General features: G+C 53.7%; 2 protein-coding genes across 2 annotated transcripts in view; one reads left to right on the top strand and one right to left on the bottom strand.

Moving 5' to 3' along the window:
- LOC137463846 (zinc finger protein 271-like) overlaps window positions 1-22,413 on the top strand; it is a 473,788-nt gene that overhangs the window by 293,106 nt on the left and 158,269 nt on the right. The window lies entirely within an intron of this gene.
- LOC137463851 (olfactory receptor 14J1-like) lies at window positions 9,921-10,699 on the bottom strand (the record flags this gene model as incomplete). The annotated part of the gene is made up of 1 exon (XM_068175244.1): window positions 9,921-10,699. A coding segment is annotated over one exon (765 nt), but the record flags the coding sequence as incomplete, so codon positions are not given.

Below are 22,413 nucleotides of genomic sequence, written 5' to 3' on the forward strand. Positions count from 1 at the left end.
CGAGAGCCGCGTGGCCGCGAAGACGCTGCCGAAGCCGCCGCTGCCCAGCAGCGAACCCAGCCGGTACCGCTCCTGCAGGCCCTGCTGCGCCTTCCCTGCGGGCGGGACGCGGCTGTCAGCGCTCGGCCCGGGGCCAGGAGCGGCCCCCGAGCGCCCCCCGACCGCCCCGGGCCGGCCCTCCCCAGGCGTTCGCTCCCGGCAACGGGACAGCGGCGGCTCGGGGGCGGCGGCCGCGCTGCCGAGCGGCGGAGCTCGGGCCGGGGAAGCCGCAGCGGAGGCGGCGGCAGCGGCCGCGCCGCGTGTGTCCTCCGCGGGGCCCGGGAGGAGCCGGGGCCGGGGCCAGGCTCGGGCCAGGCGGAGCCAGAGGGAGGCGATGCTGCCCCAGCCCCAGGCACTGATGCCCGCCCAGAAGCGCCACCGCCAGCACGGCCAGAGCCGGGCGGAGGCGAGACCCCGGCGGGACGGCCGGGGACGGGGACGGGAACCGGGGCGGGGACGGGGGCGGGGCAGCCCCGCCCGGGGCCGGGGGCGGGCCGGGGGCATGGCCCAGCCCGGCAGGGGAGAGGGAGACTGGAAGAGGAGGGGGCACAGGGAAAGAGAGGGCGGGAGAGGGTGTGGGACAGCGGGAGAGGGAGAGGAGAAGCAATAGAAAGTAAATAAAGTCGCTTCTTTCACTGCTGCTGCTGCCGCCGCTGCTGCCGCCGCTGCGACTGAAGCTCCGGGGCCGTTTGTCCCCGTGTCCGTTTGTCCGTTGCCCGCTGCCCCTGCGCCCAGCCCCCCGCTCCCCGGGGGCAGCCCCTGAGCCTGTCCAAACACGGGAACTTTGCCGCGTTCAGCCCAGATCCAGAGTCTGGACTCCTGCACGAGGTCAGAAGTATCTCAGAGGTCCCCGCTGAGTATCAAACCCTATCGGGGCACATTCCCTGGCTGGAGGATTCCCTGGTCCTGGTCCTGCACTTATGGCTCGAGCGTTGCTTTCCAGCAAAAATTGGAAGGCAAACTGCGTGGCTCATGGTACTTTAGAGTGTCTAGAACTCGCTAAGTCACTGATCTTAGAGGTGAGACGCATTTGGAATTAATGGGATGGAGAAGTAGTGCAAGATGGAGAAAGGGAGCAGAGAAATAAATAGAGGAAAACATCTTGGACTGTTTCTTTCAATTTTCATTTCATTTCTGGAAAGCTGTTTCAGTTTTCCAGGAATCTTCTCCACAGTCCTGTCTGCTCTTTTCAAGAACCTTTCCTGGGGAACCAGGTTGAGCTCCTGTCACAAGATGTGCCACCACCTGCAGCTTCTCTTGGCTTTCCACAGTGGGTGTGCAGCAGGAGTCTTGCAGCAGAGCAGGACCAAGGTTTGGAGAGCTTGACAGCTTGTCCTTTCTCTTCCTGGTGAGCTGGGGAGCTGTGCCATTGGTGAGGTTTTCATTGTGACTGTTCCAGCCTTGGGAAACAGGAGGTGGAACCAGGACTTGTTAGGGAATACAAGCCTGACTGAATGCAGAGAAGGAATCTCCAGAGCCCGCAGCCAGAAATGGAGAGTTGTGTGATAATCATTCCCACATCTCCATGGACACCTGGAAAGTGATCTAGAACATGAAAATGGGACAGAGGGAGTTTGTTTCTGTGTTCAGTTTGGGTGATTCTACATCTCCAGTGCTGGTATAAATCAAGAGCACAGTCAGTTCATGATAAGCATCAGAACAGGCTGGACCTCTGAGAGTAGGTGACGGAAGGAATTTGAAAAGGAGAAATGCAGGGAATGACTTGGTGGACTGTGCCAGGAGCAGGGCAGGTCCCGCTGCAGGAAAAGCCCCAGGCCAGCCCCAGCACAGGGAAGGCCTCGGGCGCAAGGGCAGAGTGCCGTGCTGGGAGCTGTGCCAGGGAGAGCCTGAGGCACCAAAGGCGCCTTGGCAGCAGCAGCTGCTTGCAGGGCATGGCCAGAAGCCTCCCTTGGCAAGCCGGCCTGGTGGCCAGCACTGCAGAGCTGCTGCCTCAGGGCTCATTTCTGGCTGGGCTCTGCCCCAGCCCACAGAGTGTGACCTCAGCCCTGACTCTGCCACGGCCCTTGTGCCTGAGCCCTGCAAAGCCCAAAGGTCACCTGTGCCCCCCTGGCTGTGCCAGCCCCTGGGGCAGGGGGAGGAAAGGCAGAGAAGGGGCTGGGTTTGGCTGTGGGATGTGGGGTCCAGCAGAGACCATGAGGAGTCGAGGCAGTGGATGGAGTGCACTGAGCAGCCCCTTCTGCCCATGCAGTCCTGGAATGGTTTGGGTGGGAAGAGCTCTGCAGTGCTCATCTCATCCAAACCCCGCCATGAGCAGGGACATCTTTCACCAGATCAGGTTGTTCAGAGCCCTGTCCCAGCTGGACTTGAATGTTTCCAGGGATGGGGCACTGACCACCTCCCTGGGAACCTGTCCTGGTGTATCACCACCCTCATCATCAAACATTTCCTCCTTATCTGTTCTTATCTGAACCTCCCTTCCTTTAGTTTAAAACCACCCCCCTTTGGCCCCTTGTGCCAGGCCCTACTAAAACCTTTGTCCACCCTTGTATTTCCAATGAGCCGTGTTTCCATGGCAACTGCCAGGACAGGTGACCCAGGTGTCACCCCCAGTGAGGGCTGCCATGGAAACAGTGCCCAGCACTGCCCCTTTCTGTCGGGCTGACCTGGCCTTTGGCCCTGGCCCTGGCGTTTGCTGCTGGTTCCGCGGCGCCTGACCGGCCAGCGCGGCACAGGGCAGGTGGCCATGGCACAAGCCCCCAGCAAGGGATCCCCTCTGGCTCTGGGCAGTGACAGCAGCCCTGAGCAAGGGGCCAGGGCAGGTTTCCATCGCGACCAACCATCACAACGGCTCCAGGAGCAGAGTGACTCTTGCCAAGGAACTTTGTGGTGCTGTCACTTAATATTAAATCTGGTTTTTGCTGATCCCTTGCTGGGGATTTTTTCAGCGCTCTCAAGCCCTCGTTGGTAACAGGGTGAAGAAGCCCTGGCCCAGGCTCTGGCCCTGGGGGACACGGGGACGCTGCCGGAGGGTCCCTGTCCCCCTGTCCCACCCCCAACAGCCCCAGCTCCCATCCCCGTGTCAGGCTCTGGGGTCGATCTCGTGGAACATCCTCTGGGGGAGGCTGCGGTGCCGGGGGCGGGTGGACCCGGGGGGACAGGGGACCCCGCTGTGCACGAGCAGCGTTGGACTTCTCTGGGGGGAACTGGGAGGGGGGGCTGGGGTGGAATGACCTCCCCAGTGACCTCACACAGCCCCTGTGATGTCACACAGCCCCTGTGATGTCACACAGCCCACTCTGAGATGTATCAGGCCACCTGTGATTTCATACAGGTTCCCTGTGAGGTCACAGCCTGCTCTTTGAGGTCCCAGTCTGCTCTGTGATATCAGAAAATCTGCCCTGTGAGGTCACAGCCCAGCCTGTGATGTCACAGACACCCTGTGATGTCATAGCCAGCACTATGAGGTCACAGCCACCTTTGTGATGTTATGCAGTCTCGTTGTCATGTCACAGCCTGCTCTGTGATTTCACAGTCAGCTCTGTAATGTCACAACCCACTCTGTATTTTCTCAGCCTTCTCTGTGCCATCACACAGCTGCTCTGTGATGTCACAGAGCCCTTTTCTATGATGGCAGAGTCTTCTCTGTGGCCTCACAGCCCATTCTGTGATGTCACCCAGCCAGCCTGTAATGTCACAGCCAACTTTGTGACATCACAACCTCCTCTGTGATGTCACATCCTGCTATGTCATGTCACATAATAAACCAGTGATGTCACAGCCAACTGTATGATGTCACAACCTGGTCTGTGATGTCACACAATCACAGAATCACAGAATTGCTGGGTTGGAAGAGACCTTTAAGGTCATCATGTCCAACCCATGCCCTAACACCACCTCAGCTAAACCATGGCACTGAGTGCCACATCCAGTCTTTTTTAAACACATCCCATGATGGTGACTCCACCACCTCCCTGGACAGACAATTCCAGTACTTTATCACCCTTTCCATAAAAAACTTTTTTCCTAATATCCAACCTAATTTTCCCTTGGTGCAGCTTAAGACACTGTCCTCTGGTCCTGTCAGTTGTTGTGAGGAGAAAGAGACCGACCCCCACCTGACTGCAACCACCTTTCAGGGAGTGTGGAGAGTGATAAGGTCACCTCTGAGTCTTCTCCAGGATAAACAACTCCATCTCCCTCAGTCATTCCTCACAGGACTTGTGTTCCAGACCCCTCACCAGCCTTGTTGCCCTTCTCTGGACACGCTCCTGCTCCTCCATGTCCTTCCTAAGTGGGAGGGCCCAGAACTGGACACAGCACTCGAGGTACGGTTTCACTACAGGGAAAGAATGCCAAGCACACCAGTGCCAAGTACAGGGGAAGAATGACCTCCCTGCTCCTGCTGGCCACACCATTCCTGATCCAGGCCAGGAGCCATTGGCCTTCTTGGCCACCTGGGCACACTGCTGGCTCATGTCCAGCCTGCTGTCGACCAGTGCCCCCAGGTGCCTTTCTGCCTGGGCACTGTCCAGCCACACCATCCCCAGCCTAGAGCTGTGCAGGGGGTTGTTGTGGCCAAAATGTGTGTCTGGGCACTTGGACTTGTTAAACTTCATCTTATTGAACTCTGCCATCTATCCAGCTGTTCCAGGTGTTCCTGCAGAGCCCTCCTGCCTTCCAACAGATGGACACACGCTCCCAGCTTAGTGCCATCTGCAGATTTACTAATGAAAGCCTCAATCCCCTCATCCATGCCATCAATAAAAATATTGAACAGAGCTCGCCCAGCACAGAGCCCTGAGGGACAGCACTGGTGACTGTCCCCAGCTGGATGCAGCACCGCTCACCACCACTCTCTGGGCCGGCCATCCAGCCAGTTCTGAACCCAGCACAGAGTGCTCCTGGCCCAGCCGTGGGCTGCAGCTTTTCCAGGGGTGTGCTGTGGGAGACAGTGTCAAAGGCCTGGATGGAGTCCAAATAGACACATCCACAGCCTTTCCTGCATCCACCAGGAGGGCCACCTGGTCATAGAAGGAGACCAGCTTGGTCAAGCACGACCTAGCCCTCCTAAACCCCTGCTGGCTGGGTCTGACACCCTGGCCATCCTGGAAGTGCTGTGTGATGACACTCAGTGTGAACTGTTCCATGACCTTACCGGGTACTGAGGTCAGGCTGACTGGCCTGGAATTACCAGGATCCTCCTTCCCACCCTTGCTGTGAATGGGTGTCACATCGGGCAGCTTCCAGTCATCTGGGACCTCACCAGTGAGCCAGGGCTGCTGGTAAATGGTGGAGAGCAGCTTGGCAAGCTCATCTACCAGTTCCCTATCACCCTGGGGTGGATCCCATCTGGTCCCATGGATTTATGAACATCCAAGCACCTCCGCAGTTCTCTGTCTGCCTCTCTAGGATAATGGGTGCACCATTCTTCTCCCTGACACCATCTGCCAGCCCAGAAGGACAGTTGTCCTGAAGGCAAATCGTCTTCTCACTAAAAACTGGGGCAAAAAATGGCGTTAAGCACCTCTGCCTTCTCCTGATCTGCAGTTGTTAAATTCCCTTCCACATCTAATCAAGAACAAAGGTTGGTCTTACCCTTCCTTTTACCATAGACATATTTGTAAAAGCATTTTTCATTATCCTTTACAAAAGCTGCCATTTTAAGTTCAAACTGAGCTTTGGCTTCCTAATTTTTTTCCTATATACCCTAGCAACTCCCTTAAATACTTCCTGAGAGACCTGACTCTCCTTCCAAAGATGATACATCCTCTTTTTATTCCTACGTTCCTTCAAAACCTCCTTGCCCATCCAGGCTAGATGTTTGCATCGTCGACTCATCTTTCGGCACACAGGGACAGTGTGTTCCTGTACCCTGGAGATCTCTGTTTTGAAGCTTGCCCACCTTTCCTGAACTCCTTTGTTTTTAAGGGCTGCTTCCCAAGGAACTCTCTGAATAAGTCTCCTAAGTAGGCCAAAGTCTGCCCTCCAGAAGTCCAAAGTAAGAGTCTTATTAGTGTTCCTCTTGACTTCACCAAATATTGAGAATTCTATAATTTCATGATCACTGTGCTCCAAGTGACTTCCACCCACCACATCTCCCACCAGCCCATCTCTATTTACAAACAACAGATCTAACATAGTCCCTCTCCTGCTGGGCTCACTCACCAGCTGTGACAAAAAATTGTCCTCCACAAACTCTAAAAATTTCCTGAACTGCCTCTTTTCAGCTGTATTGAGTTCCCAGCAGATGTCCAGCAGATTGAAATCACCTACAAGAACAAGGGCTGATGATCCTGAAACATTCTCGAGCTGCTTGAAAAATAACCTGTCCAGCACTTCTTCCCAGCTGGGTGGACGATAACAGACTCCCAGTAGGATGTCAGCCTTGTTGGCCTTCCCCCTAAGTCTCACCCATAGACATTCGACTCATGATCATAAGTTTCAACATCCGTAGCATCAAAACCCTCCCTAATGTAAAGGGCCACCCCTCCACCTCTTCTCCCTTTCCTGTCTCACCTGAAGAGCTTGCAGCCATCCAGTGCAGCGCTCCAGCCATGTGAGTCGTCCCACCCTGTTTCTGTGATGGCAATTACATCATAGCTCTGCTGCTGCACCTTGGCCTCCAGCTCTTCTTGTTTGTTACCCATGCTGTGTGCATTGGTGTACATGCACCTCAGCTGGGCTGCTGATTTCACCCCTAGCTCAGGCTTACCACCCACAAGCCTGCTTCCAGACAAACCAGCTGCATCCCCTCCCCCTTCAGACCTAGTTTAAAGCCCTCTCAACAAGTTCTGCCAGTTCATGAGCTAAAATTCCTCTGCCCTTCACATAAAGATGGAGCCCGTCTGGTCCAAGCAGGCCAGGTGCTGTAAAAGTTTCCCCATGATTAAAGAATCCCAAATTTTGACGATGACACCAACCCTTGAGCCACTCGTTGATAATGTGAGCTCTCCTATTGCTTTCAGCATTTTTCTCAGACTCCAAAGGGACTGAGGAAAAGACTGTCTGTGCCCATGTCCTATTAACCACCTGACCCAATGCCCTAAAGTCCCTTTTAATTGCCCTGACACTCCTCTTCTCAGTCTCATCACTGCCAGCCTGGGGTATCAGCAGTGGGCAATAATCAGAGGGCTGAATCAGCCCAGGCAGTGTGTCAGTGATATCCCGTACCCGGGCCCCAGGGAGGCAGCAGACCTCTCTGTGGGGTGGCTCTGGTCGACATATGGGGCCCTCTGTTCCCCTCAGAAGGGAGTCACCCACCACAATTACCCTTCTTTCCTTTTTGATGTTAGAGGTGCTGATCTGTCTCACAGATGAATCATAATTGGGAGGTTCACTGTGCAGATAATTTTCTTCTAAACCATCTGGCTGACTCTCCAGATCCAGGGATCATACAGAATCTGAAGTGGCACCTGGCTTGGGAGAGGGGGTTTGGAGGGATTTTTATTATTACCTCCTCAAGTAGGTACCCACTCCCCTTCATCAGCCAGGTGTCCTTCTATAGCCTGACAGTGGGAGGTGTGGGAGACAGCAGGAACCAAGGAGAGCATTGCTGCCCTGCCAGACCTCATGGAACCAAGGATCCATTGGGACACTGCAGGGCCCTGGGGCACCACGGTGCCATTGTGACACTGCAGGGCCCAAGGATCCAAGGGACTTTGTGACACCAGAGGGACATTGTGACACTGGGAGGCCTCATGGAATCATGGAGACCATTGGGACACTCTGGGGCCTCATGGAACCGTGGTGACACCAAGTTGTCTGGGGGTGTTGATCTGCTGGAAGGCAGGAGGGCTCTGCATAGGGACCTAGGCAGGCTGGATCCAGGGCCCAAATCCAACAAGGTGAGGTTTAACAAGTCCAAGTGCCAGGTCCTGCACTTTGGAAACAACAACCCCTGCAGAGCTACAGGCTGGGGACAGAGTGGCTGGACAGCAGCCAGGCAGAAAGGGACCTGCAGGGACTGATGGACAGCAGGCTGGACATGAGCCAGCAGTGTGCCCAGGTGGCCAAGAAGGCCAATGGCTCCTGGCCTGGATCAGGAACGGTGTGGCCAGACGGAGCAGGGCAGTGATTCTTCCCCTGTGCTCAGCACTGGTTGGGCAGCACCTCGAATGCTGTGTCCAGTTCTCGGCCCCCCCAATTTAGAAAGGACCTGGAGGGGCTGGAACGTGTCCAGAGAAGGGCAAAAGGCTGGTGAGGGGTCTGGAGCACAAGTCCTGTGAGGAGTGGCTGAGGGAGCTGGGGTTGTTTATCCTGGAGAAGAGGAGGCTCAGGGGACACAAGGCGGTGTCAGGGCACAGGTTGGACTTGATGATCTCCAAGGTCTTTTCCAGCCTTGCTGATTCTGGGATTCTCTGAAACCACCCTTGGAGCAGTTGCAGGGGGAGCCCTGGGCCTCCTCTTCAGAAGCTCCAGCAGCCCAGGTCCCTCAGCTCCTCCTCACAGCCCCAAAGCCCATCCTGTCAGTCCTGCAGAGCCTCTGCAGCCCCTCCTCACTGCCCAGAACAGGCAGCCCCACAGCCAGACACAGCAGCCCAGATGTGCCCCCCTGGCCTGGGCTGCCTCTGGCAAGGGAGCAGCACGAGGCACTGCAGGAGCCTGCAGACAATTCCTGCAGCACCTGTGGGATGATCCTGCTCCCCAGGGGATGTTCCCATGGTGCCAAGTGAGGAACTGGAATGGGGAGTGGGGCCAGAGAGGAAAGGGCAAACAGGGATGGGCTGTTTGCAGGGGAGGGAACAGGGGTGGGCAATGGGAAGAAATTTGTATCAGGAAGAGTAAAGAAAGCAAAGGTGAAGCCAAGGAAGTGCTCAGGGCAGTTTGGGGGAGGCTGCCAGGCAGCCCTGGCTCTGAGCGACAGCGTCTGCAGTGGGACAGGAAACTCCCAGCTGATGGGAACAAACTTTCTGGCTGACTGCAGCGGCCAGGACAAAGCTGAGTGGTTTCCCTGGCGTCCCCCAGCCCTTCCTGGCCCCAGGGGCTGATGGCATTTGTGCTCCCTCAGGTTCATGTCCCCACAGCAGCAGCATGGGGGTGCTCCCGCCTGCTGTGTGCAATGCAAACAGGGGCTCCTGAGCCAGCGCTGCCGTGGCTGTGCCTGCAAGGATGCGGCACCTGTGTGAGCTGGGGGAGAGACCAGGGCTGCAGAGGGGGGATGTTGTTGGCAGCTCCATGAGGACGCTCTGGGACGCTGCCCTGGGCTGTCCAGCGCACTGGGGATGGATCAGCCCCTGCTCTGCTGCTCCTTCCCGTCTGCCCCAGGGCCCTTGCAGAGCACCAGCCATGCTGTGTGCCCCCAGCCTGCCCACGGCCAGCCTGGGGCTGCTCACGGGGGTTTTCTGTGCTGAGCATTGGCCTGGCCGTGTTCTTGAGAGAGCCTGGGCAAGGAGCCTGGAGCCCCCAGGCCCTGGCCTGAGGCGTCAGCGCTGCCCCAGCAGTGCCCATGGGCTGTCCCTGCTGCAGCCCCGGCACTGCCACCCCCAGGACTGTGCCCGGCCCCGAGAGCACTCAGGCCCTGCAGCAACACCAGGGCCACCAGGGCAGCGGGGCAGGGCCACGGGAGCAGCACTGGCAACACCAAGTGCTGCTGCTGCTGGGCACAGCTGCTGTGCCAGCACTGATCTGCCCCCAGCTCTGCACACAGACATTGCTGCTGCAGCTCCAGAGAAGGCAACAAAAGGGCATCTCTGCAGAAAACTTTGCTGGGACATCCTTGAGTTCCTTTAAAGCCACCAAGAGCGCAGGCGCTCATTGACACAGTCTGTGGCAACAGGGAATGTGGAGAGAAACAAAATGAGAAATGGCACAAAGACATTTTCTTGAGGACAATATGGAAATAGTAAAATAAAGAAAAAGAACCTCCAAAATGAAACCAACAAGAAGTATCAACATTACTTTTATTAAAAGTGATTTGCAGAAATTGGCCAGCCGTTTAATGTTTCTGAAGGCATCCAGTCATCAGTCTCCTCACTGCAGCCTTGAGCTCCTGGTTCCTCAGGCTGTAGATGAGGGGGTTCAGGGCTGGAGGCACCACTGAGTACAGAACTGACAGGGCCAGATCCAGGGATGGGGAGGAGATGGAGGGGGGCTTCAGGTGAGCAAATGCTGCTGTGATGAGGAACAGGGAGACCACGGCCAGGTGAGGGAGGCAGGTGGAAAAGGCTTTGTGCCGTCCCTGCTCAGAGGGGATCCTCAGCACAGCCCTGAAGATCTGCACATAGGAGAAAACAATGAACACAAAACAACCAAATGCTAAGGAGGTAGTGACAACAGAAACTCCAAGTTTCCTGAGGTAGGATTTGGAGCAGGAGAGCTTGAGGATGTGTGGGATTTCACAGAAGAACTGGCCCAGGGCATTGCCATGGCACAGGGGCAGGGAAAATGCATTGGCTGTGTGCAGCAGAGCAGTGAGAAAGGCACTGGCCCAGGCAGCTGCTGCCATGTGGGCACAAGCTCTGCTGCCCAGGAGGGTCCCGTAGTGCAGGGGTTTGCAGATGGACACGTAGCGGTCATAGCACATGATGGTCAGGAGGGAAAACTCTGCTGAGATGAAGAACACAAAGAAAAAGAGCTGAGCAGCACATCCTGTGTAGGAGATGGTGCTGGTGTCCCAGAGGGAATTGTGCATGGCTTTGGGGACAGTGGTGCAGATGGAGCCCAGGTCGCTGAGGGCCAGGTTGAGCAGGAAGAAGAACATGGGCGTGTGCAGGTGGTGGCCGCAGGCTACGGCGCTGATGATGAGGCCGTTGCCCAGGAGGGCAGCCAGGGAGATGCCCAGGAAGAGGCAGAAGTGCAGGAGCTGCAGCTGCCGCATGTCTGCCAGTGCCAGCAGGAGGAAGTGGCTGATGGAGCTGCTGTTGGACATTGGCTGTGGCCGCACATGGGGACCTGTTCATGGAGAAAGGACCGGGAAGAATTAGAGGAGATACCTGTAACCAAAACCAAAGCCATTTCCCATACACTTTCCTCTGTAACACACACGGACACTCTTCTGTGTTTAAGAGTTTAGAGGTTTTCATTTTAAACTACCTCCATATCTCTCCTGGTATTCTTGGATATCAGAAATACTCAACATTCCTGCCTCCCTCTGGTAGAACAGAGTTCCCTGAGGGAAGATTATGAGTGGAGACTGAGGGGAGATGATCTGTCACTTCATTCCCTTTGGAGTTCCTCTGGGCTTCCACTTTTTCAAATGAAGGATGTTCACACTCTCCTGTTTATTTTAAAAACTCTATGGTGCTACTGAGAAAGATGGATCCACCACAGCCCAGCTCCTTATTTGTAGCCAAGGTCTCACGTTGCTCATTTCACCAACCCAGCAGCATTTTCAGTGTCAGAACACCTCTGCCTTTCCCCATCAGTCTTATAACTCAGAGATGCTCTGGGACAGGTTTGCATCCTGGATTGGAGCTCCCAGCTTGGACTGAAATCTCAGGGAGATTTCCAAGTGTCCTTCTGATGGCACTGGATGCAGGGAGATGCAGGTCCTTCCCTGGCTGCACTGACAGCATTGCCCAGAGCCAGGCACTGGGGACAGCTGTGTCACCCTGAGCCAGCTGTGCCCCCTCCCAGAGCCCCCAGTGCTGGGCAGCTGCTCCCAGCCCTGTGCTCTGCAGAGGGAACTGGGCCCGGGGCTGCAGAGCTGCCCCACGGCTCTGCTGCAGCTCTGCCTGCACAGGAGGGGCTGCACGCCTTGGAGCCCCAACCCTGAGGGCAGAGGCTTGGCTGGGGGGACAGGAGGGAGGGGGCTTGTTCAGAGGGAGGGGCTGCACTGGAGGGGATCCCCTGGACATCTCTAAACTCTCTCTGCCACAGCATTTCTGGGTTTTGTTTTCACTCCTTCCCTGATCTTCTCTGTGTTTCCTGGGGATTTTCCTCCTGCAGGTGTTTCCCTGTGCCTGAGCTCTCCCTGCCAGCACTCACAGACCCCAAATCTCTGTGCACTCTCCTTGTCCTGACAGGACCCTGCCTATTTGCAGGGCACTGGCTGGGGGCAGGTTCTGTTTGCAGCTTGGAGAAAGGACAGCTCAGACTGAGCCTGATGCCTCCAGCAGAGGTGATGCTGCTGCTGTCCATGGGCAGAGTGGCTGCAAGCACATTAGGGATCTCCTGTGACCCTATTGATCACTTAAAGTTACAGTTCAGATGTCTCAGGAACTTGTCAGAATTCATAATCATTACATCATAATAATCCTTTAAAATTTATCCCTCCATCCCTGCCATTCTCCAATAGTAGGAAACAGAATAAAAAGCCTTTGGTAATTTCCTCATTTTTATCAAAATGCCTGTCTTGGAAACATTCTATGACTGATCAGAACCCCTCAGCATGTCAGAGCATTTCACCTCCCCTGCACCAGAAATACTCAGAGTTGTACTCACAGGGTCTGTGGGCATTGGGATGTTCCAGCTGTAGGAGATCACTCCAGGAGCTGCAGCTGCATTGTCCTGCAGCCAGAGGTTCCTGTGCCAAGGGCTGCCAGTGATTCTGCCCCAGGCACTTCTCAGCACCTTCCCAGCCCTGACTGATGGAAGCTCTCTGTGCCTCTGTGCTGTGCCCGGGCTGGCTGCAGGCAGTGCCCCAGCCCTGCTGGGCTGGGAGAAGAGCTGCTCATCCAGAGAAATGTGCTTTTGAAGCTCTCCTTGGTTACCAGGATCACCCTCTGTGCCAGGAGCCCAGCCCAGCTCAGCAGCACAGACACAGCACAAGGACTTTAATGACCCTCTGGGGCTTTGTGCTCAGGCCCTGAACATCAGGCCCTGAGAGGGAGCTGCAGAAACCTCTCCAGAACTCCAAGTCAGAATCCAACTCCAAAGTTTCTCTGACTTTTAATGGGTCCCACTGAGGGACACGACTGAGAAAGTGTCCCCAGGCCCCAGGCAGAGCAGAGAACTGGAGGCACTGATGACAGGTGGGGACCAAGAGAAGCCAAGTCCTGGTGCCCTGGGGCACAGCAGGGTCTGTGCCACCAAGGGCTGTCAGGAGACACCTTGTCCTGAGGCACTGGGGCCTCCTGGCACAGCCCCAGCCAGGCTGGGCACTGTCAGCCCCTTGTCCTGCCCTCAGCATCCCCCCCTAGCCCACATCCCAGTGGCCTCAGGGATCTGCTGGAAGGAGTCCCTGGGGAGCCTTGCTCAGGAATGGCCCTGGGGGCTCCTTCATGCTCCCAGGGACTGCAGGTTTTTCAAAGCACTTTGGCTTTTGCCTTGGAGTCTCTGAGAGCTTTGTGCAATCATGGCCTCCAATTATCTGCTGTAATTAGTCCCTGGAGAGGCTTTGTCAGGAACAACACTCAGTGGGGCTCATTAATGCTTCAAGGTACTTCAGTTCTTTTAAGGTACTTGGTGTTTCCCTTTTGATCCAGACTCTGTGAGAGGTTTGTGCAATCATGGCCCCAATTATCTGCTTTAACGAGTCCCTTGAGAGCTTTGCACTGACACTCAGTGGGGCTCATTGATGCTTTGAGATACTCAACTTTTGTAAGGTACTTTGGATTGTCCTTTCCATACTGAGAGGGTTTTGTGCCATTTTGAGTCTCTGAGAGGTTTTTGTGCAATCCTGGCCTCCAATTCTCTCCTCCAAGGAGTCCATTAGGAGCCTGTGTTGGGGATGGACCTCAGTGGGTCCCATTTATGCTTTGAGACACTTTGGGGTTTTTCCTCTGACTTTGACTCATGGAAAGGTTTGTGCAATCTCCTCTCGGGCCCTGAGGTTCAAGGGCTCAGCTTTAAACGCACCACGGGGCTCATGAGAATCAAACAAATCTTGAAAAAACATGACTGTGCCTTAATTTCGCTCTTGTCTGAGGCAGTTCATCAGGAAGTTTCTGTATTGGTTTTGGTTCACCAATTTGAGAGTGGCTAATTACCAGGGCACTCACTAGAATATATTTACTCATTTCCTGCTCTGAGATAGGATTAGGAGAAAGGCAAAGTGGGCTCAAAACTTTAAAAGGGTATAAAGCAAAGTTTATTAACAGTAACTAAAATAAAGAGTAATAAGAATCAGAACAAAACTTTCAGAACACTTCCTCTCTCCATACAACCTGACAATGAAGAGAGAATAAACCTAAAATTTCAGTCAGTTTACCACCATCTAGAATAGTCTTTCTTCACTTAGGGAGAGAAGCTCCTCTTGTAAATGTTATGAAGACTTCTCCACAAGAAAACAGTTGTCTCATGGCTTTTTAGTTCCACGAATAGCAGCTGCCAGGAAAAATCTGGAATCATGAAGTCCCTCCCATTTTTTCACAGCTTTTCCCACAGCTGTGTTTATGGGCCATGTCAACTTACGGGGTATTAGTTTACAGATGAGCTGTTTAAGAGCAAAGGTTCTCTTCATCTATTTCTGAAACCATCTTCATCTCTGGAAACAGAGGTCGTCTTCTTCTCTCCCGGAGGGCATAGGTTCTCATCACTCTGCTGTCTTTCATTGTTCAAACTTCTCATGGGATCACAGCTACTTCAACATTTCCTTACATTAGCATGGAGGCCTTTACTGAACAAGTCATCTCCCAATTCTTTTCAATGTGTAATAGGGAAAAAGAGAGTCTGATGTATCAATTACATCCTTCTCCATAGCTTTACCAGAGGATTTCAGCCCCAAGATCAAGGCATCTCCTCATCCCTCCCACCTGGGACTCAACTTCCTCTTCACTGACCTCGGTGTGTTCATGTTGCTCCTGTGTGTGCCTGCACTTTGTCCTTTTCTCTCACTCGAGGGAGGATGGAAGCACTGGAAGAGTCAATATCTCAGCCGGGGCCTGCAGATGGTTCCGTGACCCCGGCTGGGCTCGGTACTTGCGGCCGGAGCTGTTTTACCATGGAGGTTTCTGCAGCGGCTGCGCTGGGGCTGTGTCAGGCTGGGCCGCGCTGGGGCAGGGCCAGGATCTCAGCAGCCAGGCCAGAGCACAGCAGCAGCACGGCCGGGGCCCATGGCTTCTCCTCCCCTGCCCGCTGGTTGCGGGCGAACCCCAAGGGCGGCAGAACCTTGGCCGAGCCGGCCCGGCCCGGGGCTGCTCCTGGGGCCCGGCGGATCCTGGCTGGGCCCGGGCTGGCGGCGGGGCAGGGCTCGGTAGCGGCCAGATGTCAGCAACCGCAGCCACGGCCCGGCCCGGCCTCGGCCCCGCGGCCTCCCCTGCCCTGCCCGGCAGCCGATGGGGCCTGGCGGCTCCCTGGGAAGGGGCCCGGCCCCACGGCAGGAGCCGCCCGGCCTGGCCTGGCTGAGACGGGGGCTGGGCCGGCCTGGTCACCTCTTTGCTGGCCAGAAGGGAAAGAGACCAGCCAGGCTTCTCCATCTTTAACTTGTGCCTTCACAGAGGCGTGTGCAGTTTCCTTAGTGGTTTAACAGACTGTCAGCTCTCAAAGCTAATTACTGATTGGTTTTTTGTCAGACACCGAGGAAACTGCGAGCAGCTTCTCTCAGGACATCACTTCCGTGATGCAAAACCACCACAACAGCACAGAGCACAGAGCTTCTTTGTCCATATGTAGTGGTCATGTGCACAAGGCCTCAAAATCCCAACTTGGGAGATCTCTGGGCACTCTCCAGGGTGTTTTCAAATGAAAACATTCAGCTCATAGTCTAAGAAAATCACCAGAGCATAGAGCTAGCCTGACCTGTCTGTCCTGGCTACTTTTGTCTGGGAGCAATCCTTGGATATACACAATTTGGGAGGCCAAATTCTAATTTTTGCCATGGTCTTTGGCAAGAAGGCTGTTTTTTATCCATAGGAAGGAAGGAACAGAGCCCCTCTGTTTCAGAGGCAGATGAGAGGTGACCACTGGAGGCCAAGGCCAGCCAGAGTGCACAGGTTTTTCTGAGACATACCTTTGCATGGAGGAAATTTTTTAGGGAGCTTACCAATTTTGGCAATGGGCATCTGAAAAGAGGGACAGTTCTTTGCCTTAGGAAGGAAAGCATGGAGCTCCAGTGCTCCAGGAGCTGATGAGAGGCAGCTCTTGGCATTCCAAGATCAGCCAGACCTGTCAGGTGGCCCCTGGGAGGCCACGCCAGCCAGACCTGTTCCATGTTCCCTCGGTTCCATGGGGCCCCACAGTATCCCAATGGTCCCTTGCTTCCATGAGGCCCTGAGGTGTCACAATGCCCCCTTGGTGACACGAGGCCCTGAAGGGTCCTAATGGCCTCCATGGTTCCATCAGGCCCCACAGAGTCATAATGGTCTCTGGGTCCATGAAGCCCCGCTGTGTCACCATGGCCCCTTGGTTCCATGGGCTCCAGTGGGGCCACAATGATCCCCTTGCTTCCATGAGGTCCCCACTGTGTCACAGTGATCTCCATGGGAAGGAAAGAACCGAGCCCCAGTGTGGCAGGGGCAGCCACCAGAGGCCAAGGCCAGCCAGAATGGATGGTACTGGCAGATTTTGGCTGGGAGCAACTCTTGGATATAGGGAATTTGGGAGGTGGAACCCCAATTTTGGCCATTTCTGCATAGATAAGAAGGACAGTTCTTTTCCACAGGAAGGAAAACACAGAGCCCAAGTGTTTCAAAGGCAGAAGAGGAGAGAGGTGGCTCCTGGGAGGCCAAGCCAGCCAGACCTGTTTGTCCTGGCAGCTTTTGTCATGAAGGGATCCTTGTATATATGAAATTTGGGAGGAGGAATCTCAATTGTGACCATGGACACCTTGAGAACAAGGACGGCTCTTTTCCATAGGAAGGAAAGCATTGGGCCCCAGTGTTTTGAGGCAGGTGAGAGGCAGCTCCCTAGAGGCCAAGGGCAGCCAAACCTTTAAGTCCTGGCTGCTTTCACTGGGGAGCAATCCTTGGATGTATGGAGTTTTGGAGGTGGAATCCCAGTTTTGGCCATGGGCGCCTGGTCAGGATGGATGTTTTTTTCCTATAGGAAAGAAAAGCACAAAATGCAAGTGTTCTGGAAGAAGATGAGAGGTGGCCACCCTTAGGCCAAGCCTGTCTCTCCTGGCACCTTTTGTCTAGGGACTATCCTTGGACACAGGGCATTTTGGAAGTGGAATCTCAATTTTGGCCGTGGGCACCTGGACAGGAAGAAGAGTTCTTTTCATTAGCAAGGAAAGCACAGAGCCCCAGTGTTTCAGAGGCACATGAGTGCCAGCCCTCAGGAAGCCAAGGCCAGCTGGACTTGTCTCCCCTGGCAGCTTTTGTCTGGGAACTATCCTTGGATACAGGGAATTCTGGAGGCAGATTCCCAGTTTTGGCCATGGGTGCCTAGTTGAGATGGATGTTCTTTTCCCATAAGAAAGAAAAGCACATGGTCCCAGTGTCTCTAAGGCAGAGGAGAGGTGGCCCCTGGGTGGCCAAGGCATCCAGACCTGTCTTTCCTGGCAGATTTCATCTGGGAACAATCTTTGCATATAAAGAGATTTGGAGAAAGAATCCTGGTTTTGGCCCTGGGTCCCTGGAGGAGAAGGACAGTTCTCTCCCAAAGTAAGGAAAGCCCAGAGCCCCAGTGCTTCAGGGCAGGTGAGAAGCAGCCCTTGACATGCCAAGGTGACCTAGTTTAGGGCAAATTTGGGAGAAAAACTCCAGGAGGAGCCCCCAGAAACCCCAAAAGCAACCCCCCCCACGGCCCCTCCCCTACCTGGTTTGGAAAGAATTTCCTTGGAGAGAAGTGGAAACAAACCCTGTTTTTTTAACGAGCAAATCACTCCCCAATAAAAAAATCAACTAATTAATAAGCAAAAGCAAAAGCAAGGGAAAACCAAAAGCAAGCAAGCCAGCAAGCAAGCAAGGAAACCTAGCCTCTCCTATACACAAACCATGGGGGAGGTGAGCTGGCTGATAACAAGACAAAACAAACCTTCACTTTCAGAGTCAGTCCTGAAGGCATAAAACATAATATCAGGTACAAACAGAACACACGATTGGGGATGCAAGCACCATCACCGAAGGATGGTGGTCACCGAAGGACATTCCACCCCATATCTCCAAATCATCAACATACTACCAAACGTCATGTAAAAACTTCATCAGGTAAAAACTTCCATCTTTCACTTACTCATCCTTCCATCTCACTTGCTCAAAACTTCAACACTTACACATTTCCTTCTATCTCTCTTGCTCAAACCTTAGATACTTAAATATTTCCTTCTGTCTCATGTCGGTGTGGTTTAATGTACAGACAGTGGCAGTAACATCCAGCAAACAGTGATATTTGCATATGAGTCTCATCCCACAATGAGATCACCCTGAGGTACACATCGTGTTCTTCCATATTTCTGCATTATTCACCATGTACAACCGGGTCCCTGAGCAAAAACAATCCCACCAATGGGTTTGTCTGTACTCGAGGCAGAATTGATCCACACTGTCTTCCCTAACAAACCTCTGATATGTGCCACTGGGACTTTATCTCCGTCTGCTATATACATGGACTCAGACTGGGCAGGACCTGCTACATTGGCGGAACCTCGGGTGTTAACTAACCAGGTGGCCTTTGCTAAATGCTGCTCCCAGTTTTTGAAAGATCGCCCACCCAATGCTTTCAAGGTGGTTTTTAACAGTCCATTGTACCTCTCCACTTTGCCTGCAGCTGGTGCATGGTAGGGGATATGGTGCACCCACTCAATGCCATGTTCCCTAGCCCAGGTGTTGATAAGGCTGTTCTTGAAATGAGTCTCTTTGTCAGACTCAATCCTCTCAGGGGTACCATGTCTGCACAGGATTTACTTTTCAAGGCCCAGGATGGTGCTCCGGGCAGTGGCGTGAGGCACAGGGGAGGTCTCCAACCATCCCGTGGTGGCTTCTACCATTGTGAGCACGTAGCGCTTTCCTTGGCGTGTCTGGGGCAGTGTGATGTAGTCGATCTACCAGGCCTCCCCATACCTGTACTTGGACCACCGCCCACCATACCATAGGGGCTTCACCCACTTGGCCTGCTTGATCTCAGCACACATCTGACAGTCATGGATAACCTGAGAAATACTGTCCATGGTTAAATCCACCCCTCGGTCTCATGCCCACTTAGAGGTGGCATCTTTGCCCTGATGGCCTGAGGCATCATGGGCCCATCATGCTAGGAACAACTCCCCCTTATCCAAGTCTATCTTTGACACCTCTATCATTGCAGCCTGATCTACCTGGTCGTTGTTTCGGTGTTCCTCGTTAGCCCGACTCTTGGGGACATGGGCATCTACATGACAGACTTTCACAGACACATTTTCTACCCAAGAGGCAATGTCTTTCCACTCATCAGTAGCCCAGACACGTTTTCCTCTATGCTGCCAGTTGGCCTTTTTCCACCTTTCCAGCCAGCCCCACAGAGCATTGGCTACCATCCAAGAATCCATATAAAGGTCGAGCTTTGGTCACTTCTCTCTCTCAGCAATGTCCAGGGCCAGCTGAACGGCCTTGAGTTCAGCAAGTTGACTTGATCCACATTCTCCTTCAGTAGCTTGTGTTACGTGTCGTGTGGGGCTCCATACGGCTGCTTTCCACTTCCAGTTCATCCCTATGATGCCACAGGAACTGTCAGTGAAAACAGAGTATTGAGTTTCCTCTGCTGGTAGTTGGTTGCATGGTGCACCTTCTTTAGCCCTTGTCACTTGTTCCTGCTCTTCTCAGTCAATGAGACCAAAGTTGTCACCAGCAGCCAGTTTGTAATTATCTCCAAAATCCCAGGGCAATTCAGGTTTCCAATCCGGGTGTGCTGCATGATGAGAGTAATCCATTTGCTCCATGTGGCAGCGGTGTCGTGGAGGGTAGTGGGAACCTTTCCTTTAAACATCCACCCCAGTGGCGTCAGTCAGGGTGCCAGGAGGAGTTGTGCTTCTGTGGCAATCACCTCGGAGGTAGCTTGAACTCCTTCATAGGCAGCCAAGATTTCCTTCTCTGTGGGAGTGCATTTGGCTTCAGACCCTCTGTAATTTCAGCTGCAGAATCCCAGTGGTCAGCCTTGAGTCTCCCCAGGCACCTTCTGCCAAAGGCTCCAGGACAGACCATTGTTCCCAGCTGCAGAGTAGAGCACATTCTTCATCTCTGGTCCAATCCTGACTGGGCCATGGGCTAATGCTTGAGCAATCTCCTGCTTGAGCTGGGCGAAAGCTTGTTGCTGCTCAGGGCCCCAGAGGAATTATCGTTCTTCTTGCAGGTAACCAGGTAAAGAGGGCTCACAATCTGGCTGTACTCGGGAATGTGCATTCTCCAAAAACCTATGGCACCTAGGAAAGCTCCTGTTTCCTTCTTGCTGGTTGGTGGAGACATCGCAGTGATCCTTTTGGTGACCTCAGTGGGAATCTGACACAATCCGTCTTGCCACTTTACCCCCAGGAACTGGATCTCTCGGGCAAGTCCCTTGACTTTGCTCTCCTTGATGGCGAAGCCGGCTTCCAGCAGAAACTGGATGATCCTCTCTCCTTTCTCAAATACTTCCATTGCCGTGTTCCCCCACACAATGATGCCATTGAGGTACTGCAGGTGTTCTGGAGCTTCACCCTTTTCCAGTGCAGTCTGGATCAGTCCATGGCAGATGATAGGACTGTGCTTCCACCCCTGGGGCAGTCGGTTCCAGGTGTACTGCACGCCCCTCCACGTAAAGGCAAACTAAGGCCTGCATTCTGCTGCCAGAGGAGTGGAGGAAAACGTGTTAGCAATGTCAACAGTGGCGTACCACTTTGCTGCCTTGGACTCCAGCTCGTACTGGAGTTCCAGCATGTCTGGTACAGCAGCGTTCAGCGGTAGATTCACTTCATTCAAGGCACAATAGTCCACAGTCAATCTCCATTGAGACTTGTGCACAGGCCAGATGGGACTGTTGAAGGGTGAGTGGGTTTTGCTGACCATCCCTTGGCTCTCCACCTAACGGATCATTTTGTGGATGGGGATCACGGCACCTCGATTCGTCCGATACTGCCAGCAGTGCACTGTCGAGGTGGCAATTGGTACTTGTTGCTCTTCCACCCTCAGGAATCCTACTACAAATGGATGCTTTGACAGTCCAGGCAAGGTGTTCAACTGCTTAATGTCCTCTGCCTCTACAGCAGCTATGCCAAAAGCCCACCTGAGTCCCTTTGGTTCTTTGTAGTAGTCGTTCTGGAGGAAGTCTATGCCCAGAAGAAAAGGGGCCTCTGGGCTGGTCACAATAGGATGTTTCTGCCACTCCTTCCCAGTCAGGCTCACCTCGGCTCCCAACAGGGCCAATTGCTGTGATCCCCCCGTCACCCCAGCAATGGAAACAGGTTCTGCTCCCACATGTCCCGATGGTATCAGGGTACACTGCGCACCAGTGTCAACTAAGGCGTCGCATTTTTGTGGCTCTGATATGCCAGGCCATTGGATCCACACTGTCCAGAAGATCCAGTTTTCCTGTGCCTGTTCCTGGCTAGAGGCAGGGCCCCTCTAACCCTGGTTATTATTTCTTTCCTGGGCATACACGGTAGAGGTATCTTCAAGGGGATCTGACAGATCATACCCAGCTGCTCGGTCATGGGAGGTTGAGACTATCTTCACTTTAGTGGAACTCCCTCGGTTAGTGTCCTAGGGTGACATTATGGTGCTTGTATCCCCAGTCGTGTGTTCTGTTTATGTTTGATATTATGTTCTGTGCCTTCAGGACTGACTCTGAAAGTGAAGGTTTGTTTTGTCTTGTTATCAGCCGGCTCAACTCCCCGCCATGGTCTGTGTCTAGGGGAGGCTGGCTTGCTGGCTTGCTGGCTTGCTGGCTTGCTTGCTGGCTTGCTTGCTTTGCTTTGCTCTCGCTCCTGCTTTTTGCTTTTGCTTATTAGTTAGTTTAGCTGGGCAATCCAAATTTTACCCTGGACTGTTTTTTTTTTCCTTTCCCTTTCCTGAATACCATCCCAACCTGCTCTGGACTGGAACCTGGGAAACACCAAGAAATACCGAGAGCCAGCATTTTGTGACCTGCAGCAGCCATCCCCAGCACTGGAGACCGAGAACTGGGCGACCACTCCCAAAGAGACTTTCTGAATTTGTCATCTCTTCAGAACGGTGAAAGAGTTTTGTCATCTGGTGTTGTTTTTTGTGTTGGGGAGTGTTTTGCTTGTTAAATAAACATGTTTTTTTTTCCACTTCTCTCCCAGGAAATTCTTCCTGAACCAGGTGGGGGAGGGGCTGTGGCAGATTTGCTTTCTGGGGGCTCCTTCCAGAGGTCTTCTCCCAAATTTGCCCTAATCTAGGACAAATATTTTGGTGCCCAACTCGTGGCTCGAGAGAGTGGAAAAAACGCTGTTCTAATCATATTTTGGTTGCAATTACTCTGGGCTGGTATAGAGAGTTACTGGCTATGCTTTTTGAATTCATAATGTCTCTTGAGGTGCAGGCCTGCATGTGTTTCTGGTCCCTAGGGTTTTTTGAGGTCTTAATACCTCTATGGTCCTTAGGTTTATTTTCTTATCCCGAAATAGCTCCGGTATTGTCCCTAATACGTAGTTTTTGCAGTAGAGGGGCACTGACCAGAATA

Source organism: Anomalospiza imberbis, chromosome 30, assembly GCF_031753505.1.
Source record: "Anomalospiza imberbis isolate Cuckoo-Finch-1a 21T00152 chromosome 30, ASM3175350v1, whole genome shotgun sequence".
In the NCBI taxonomy this organism is placed as follows: Eukaryota; Metazoa; Chordata; class Aves; order Passeriformes; family Viduidae; genus Anomalospiza; species Anomalospiza imberbis.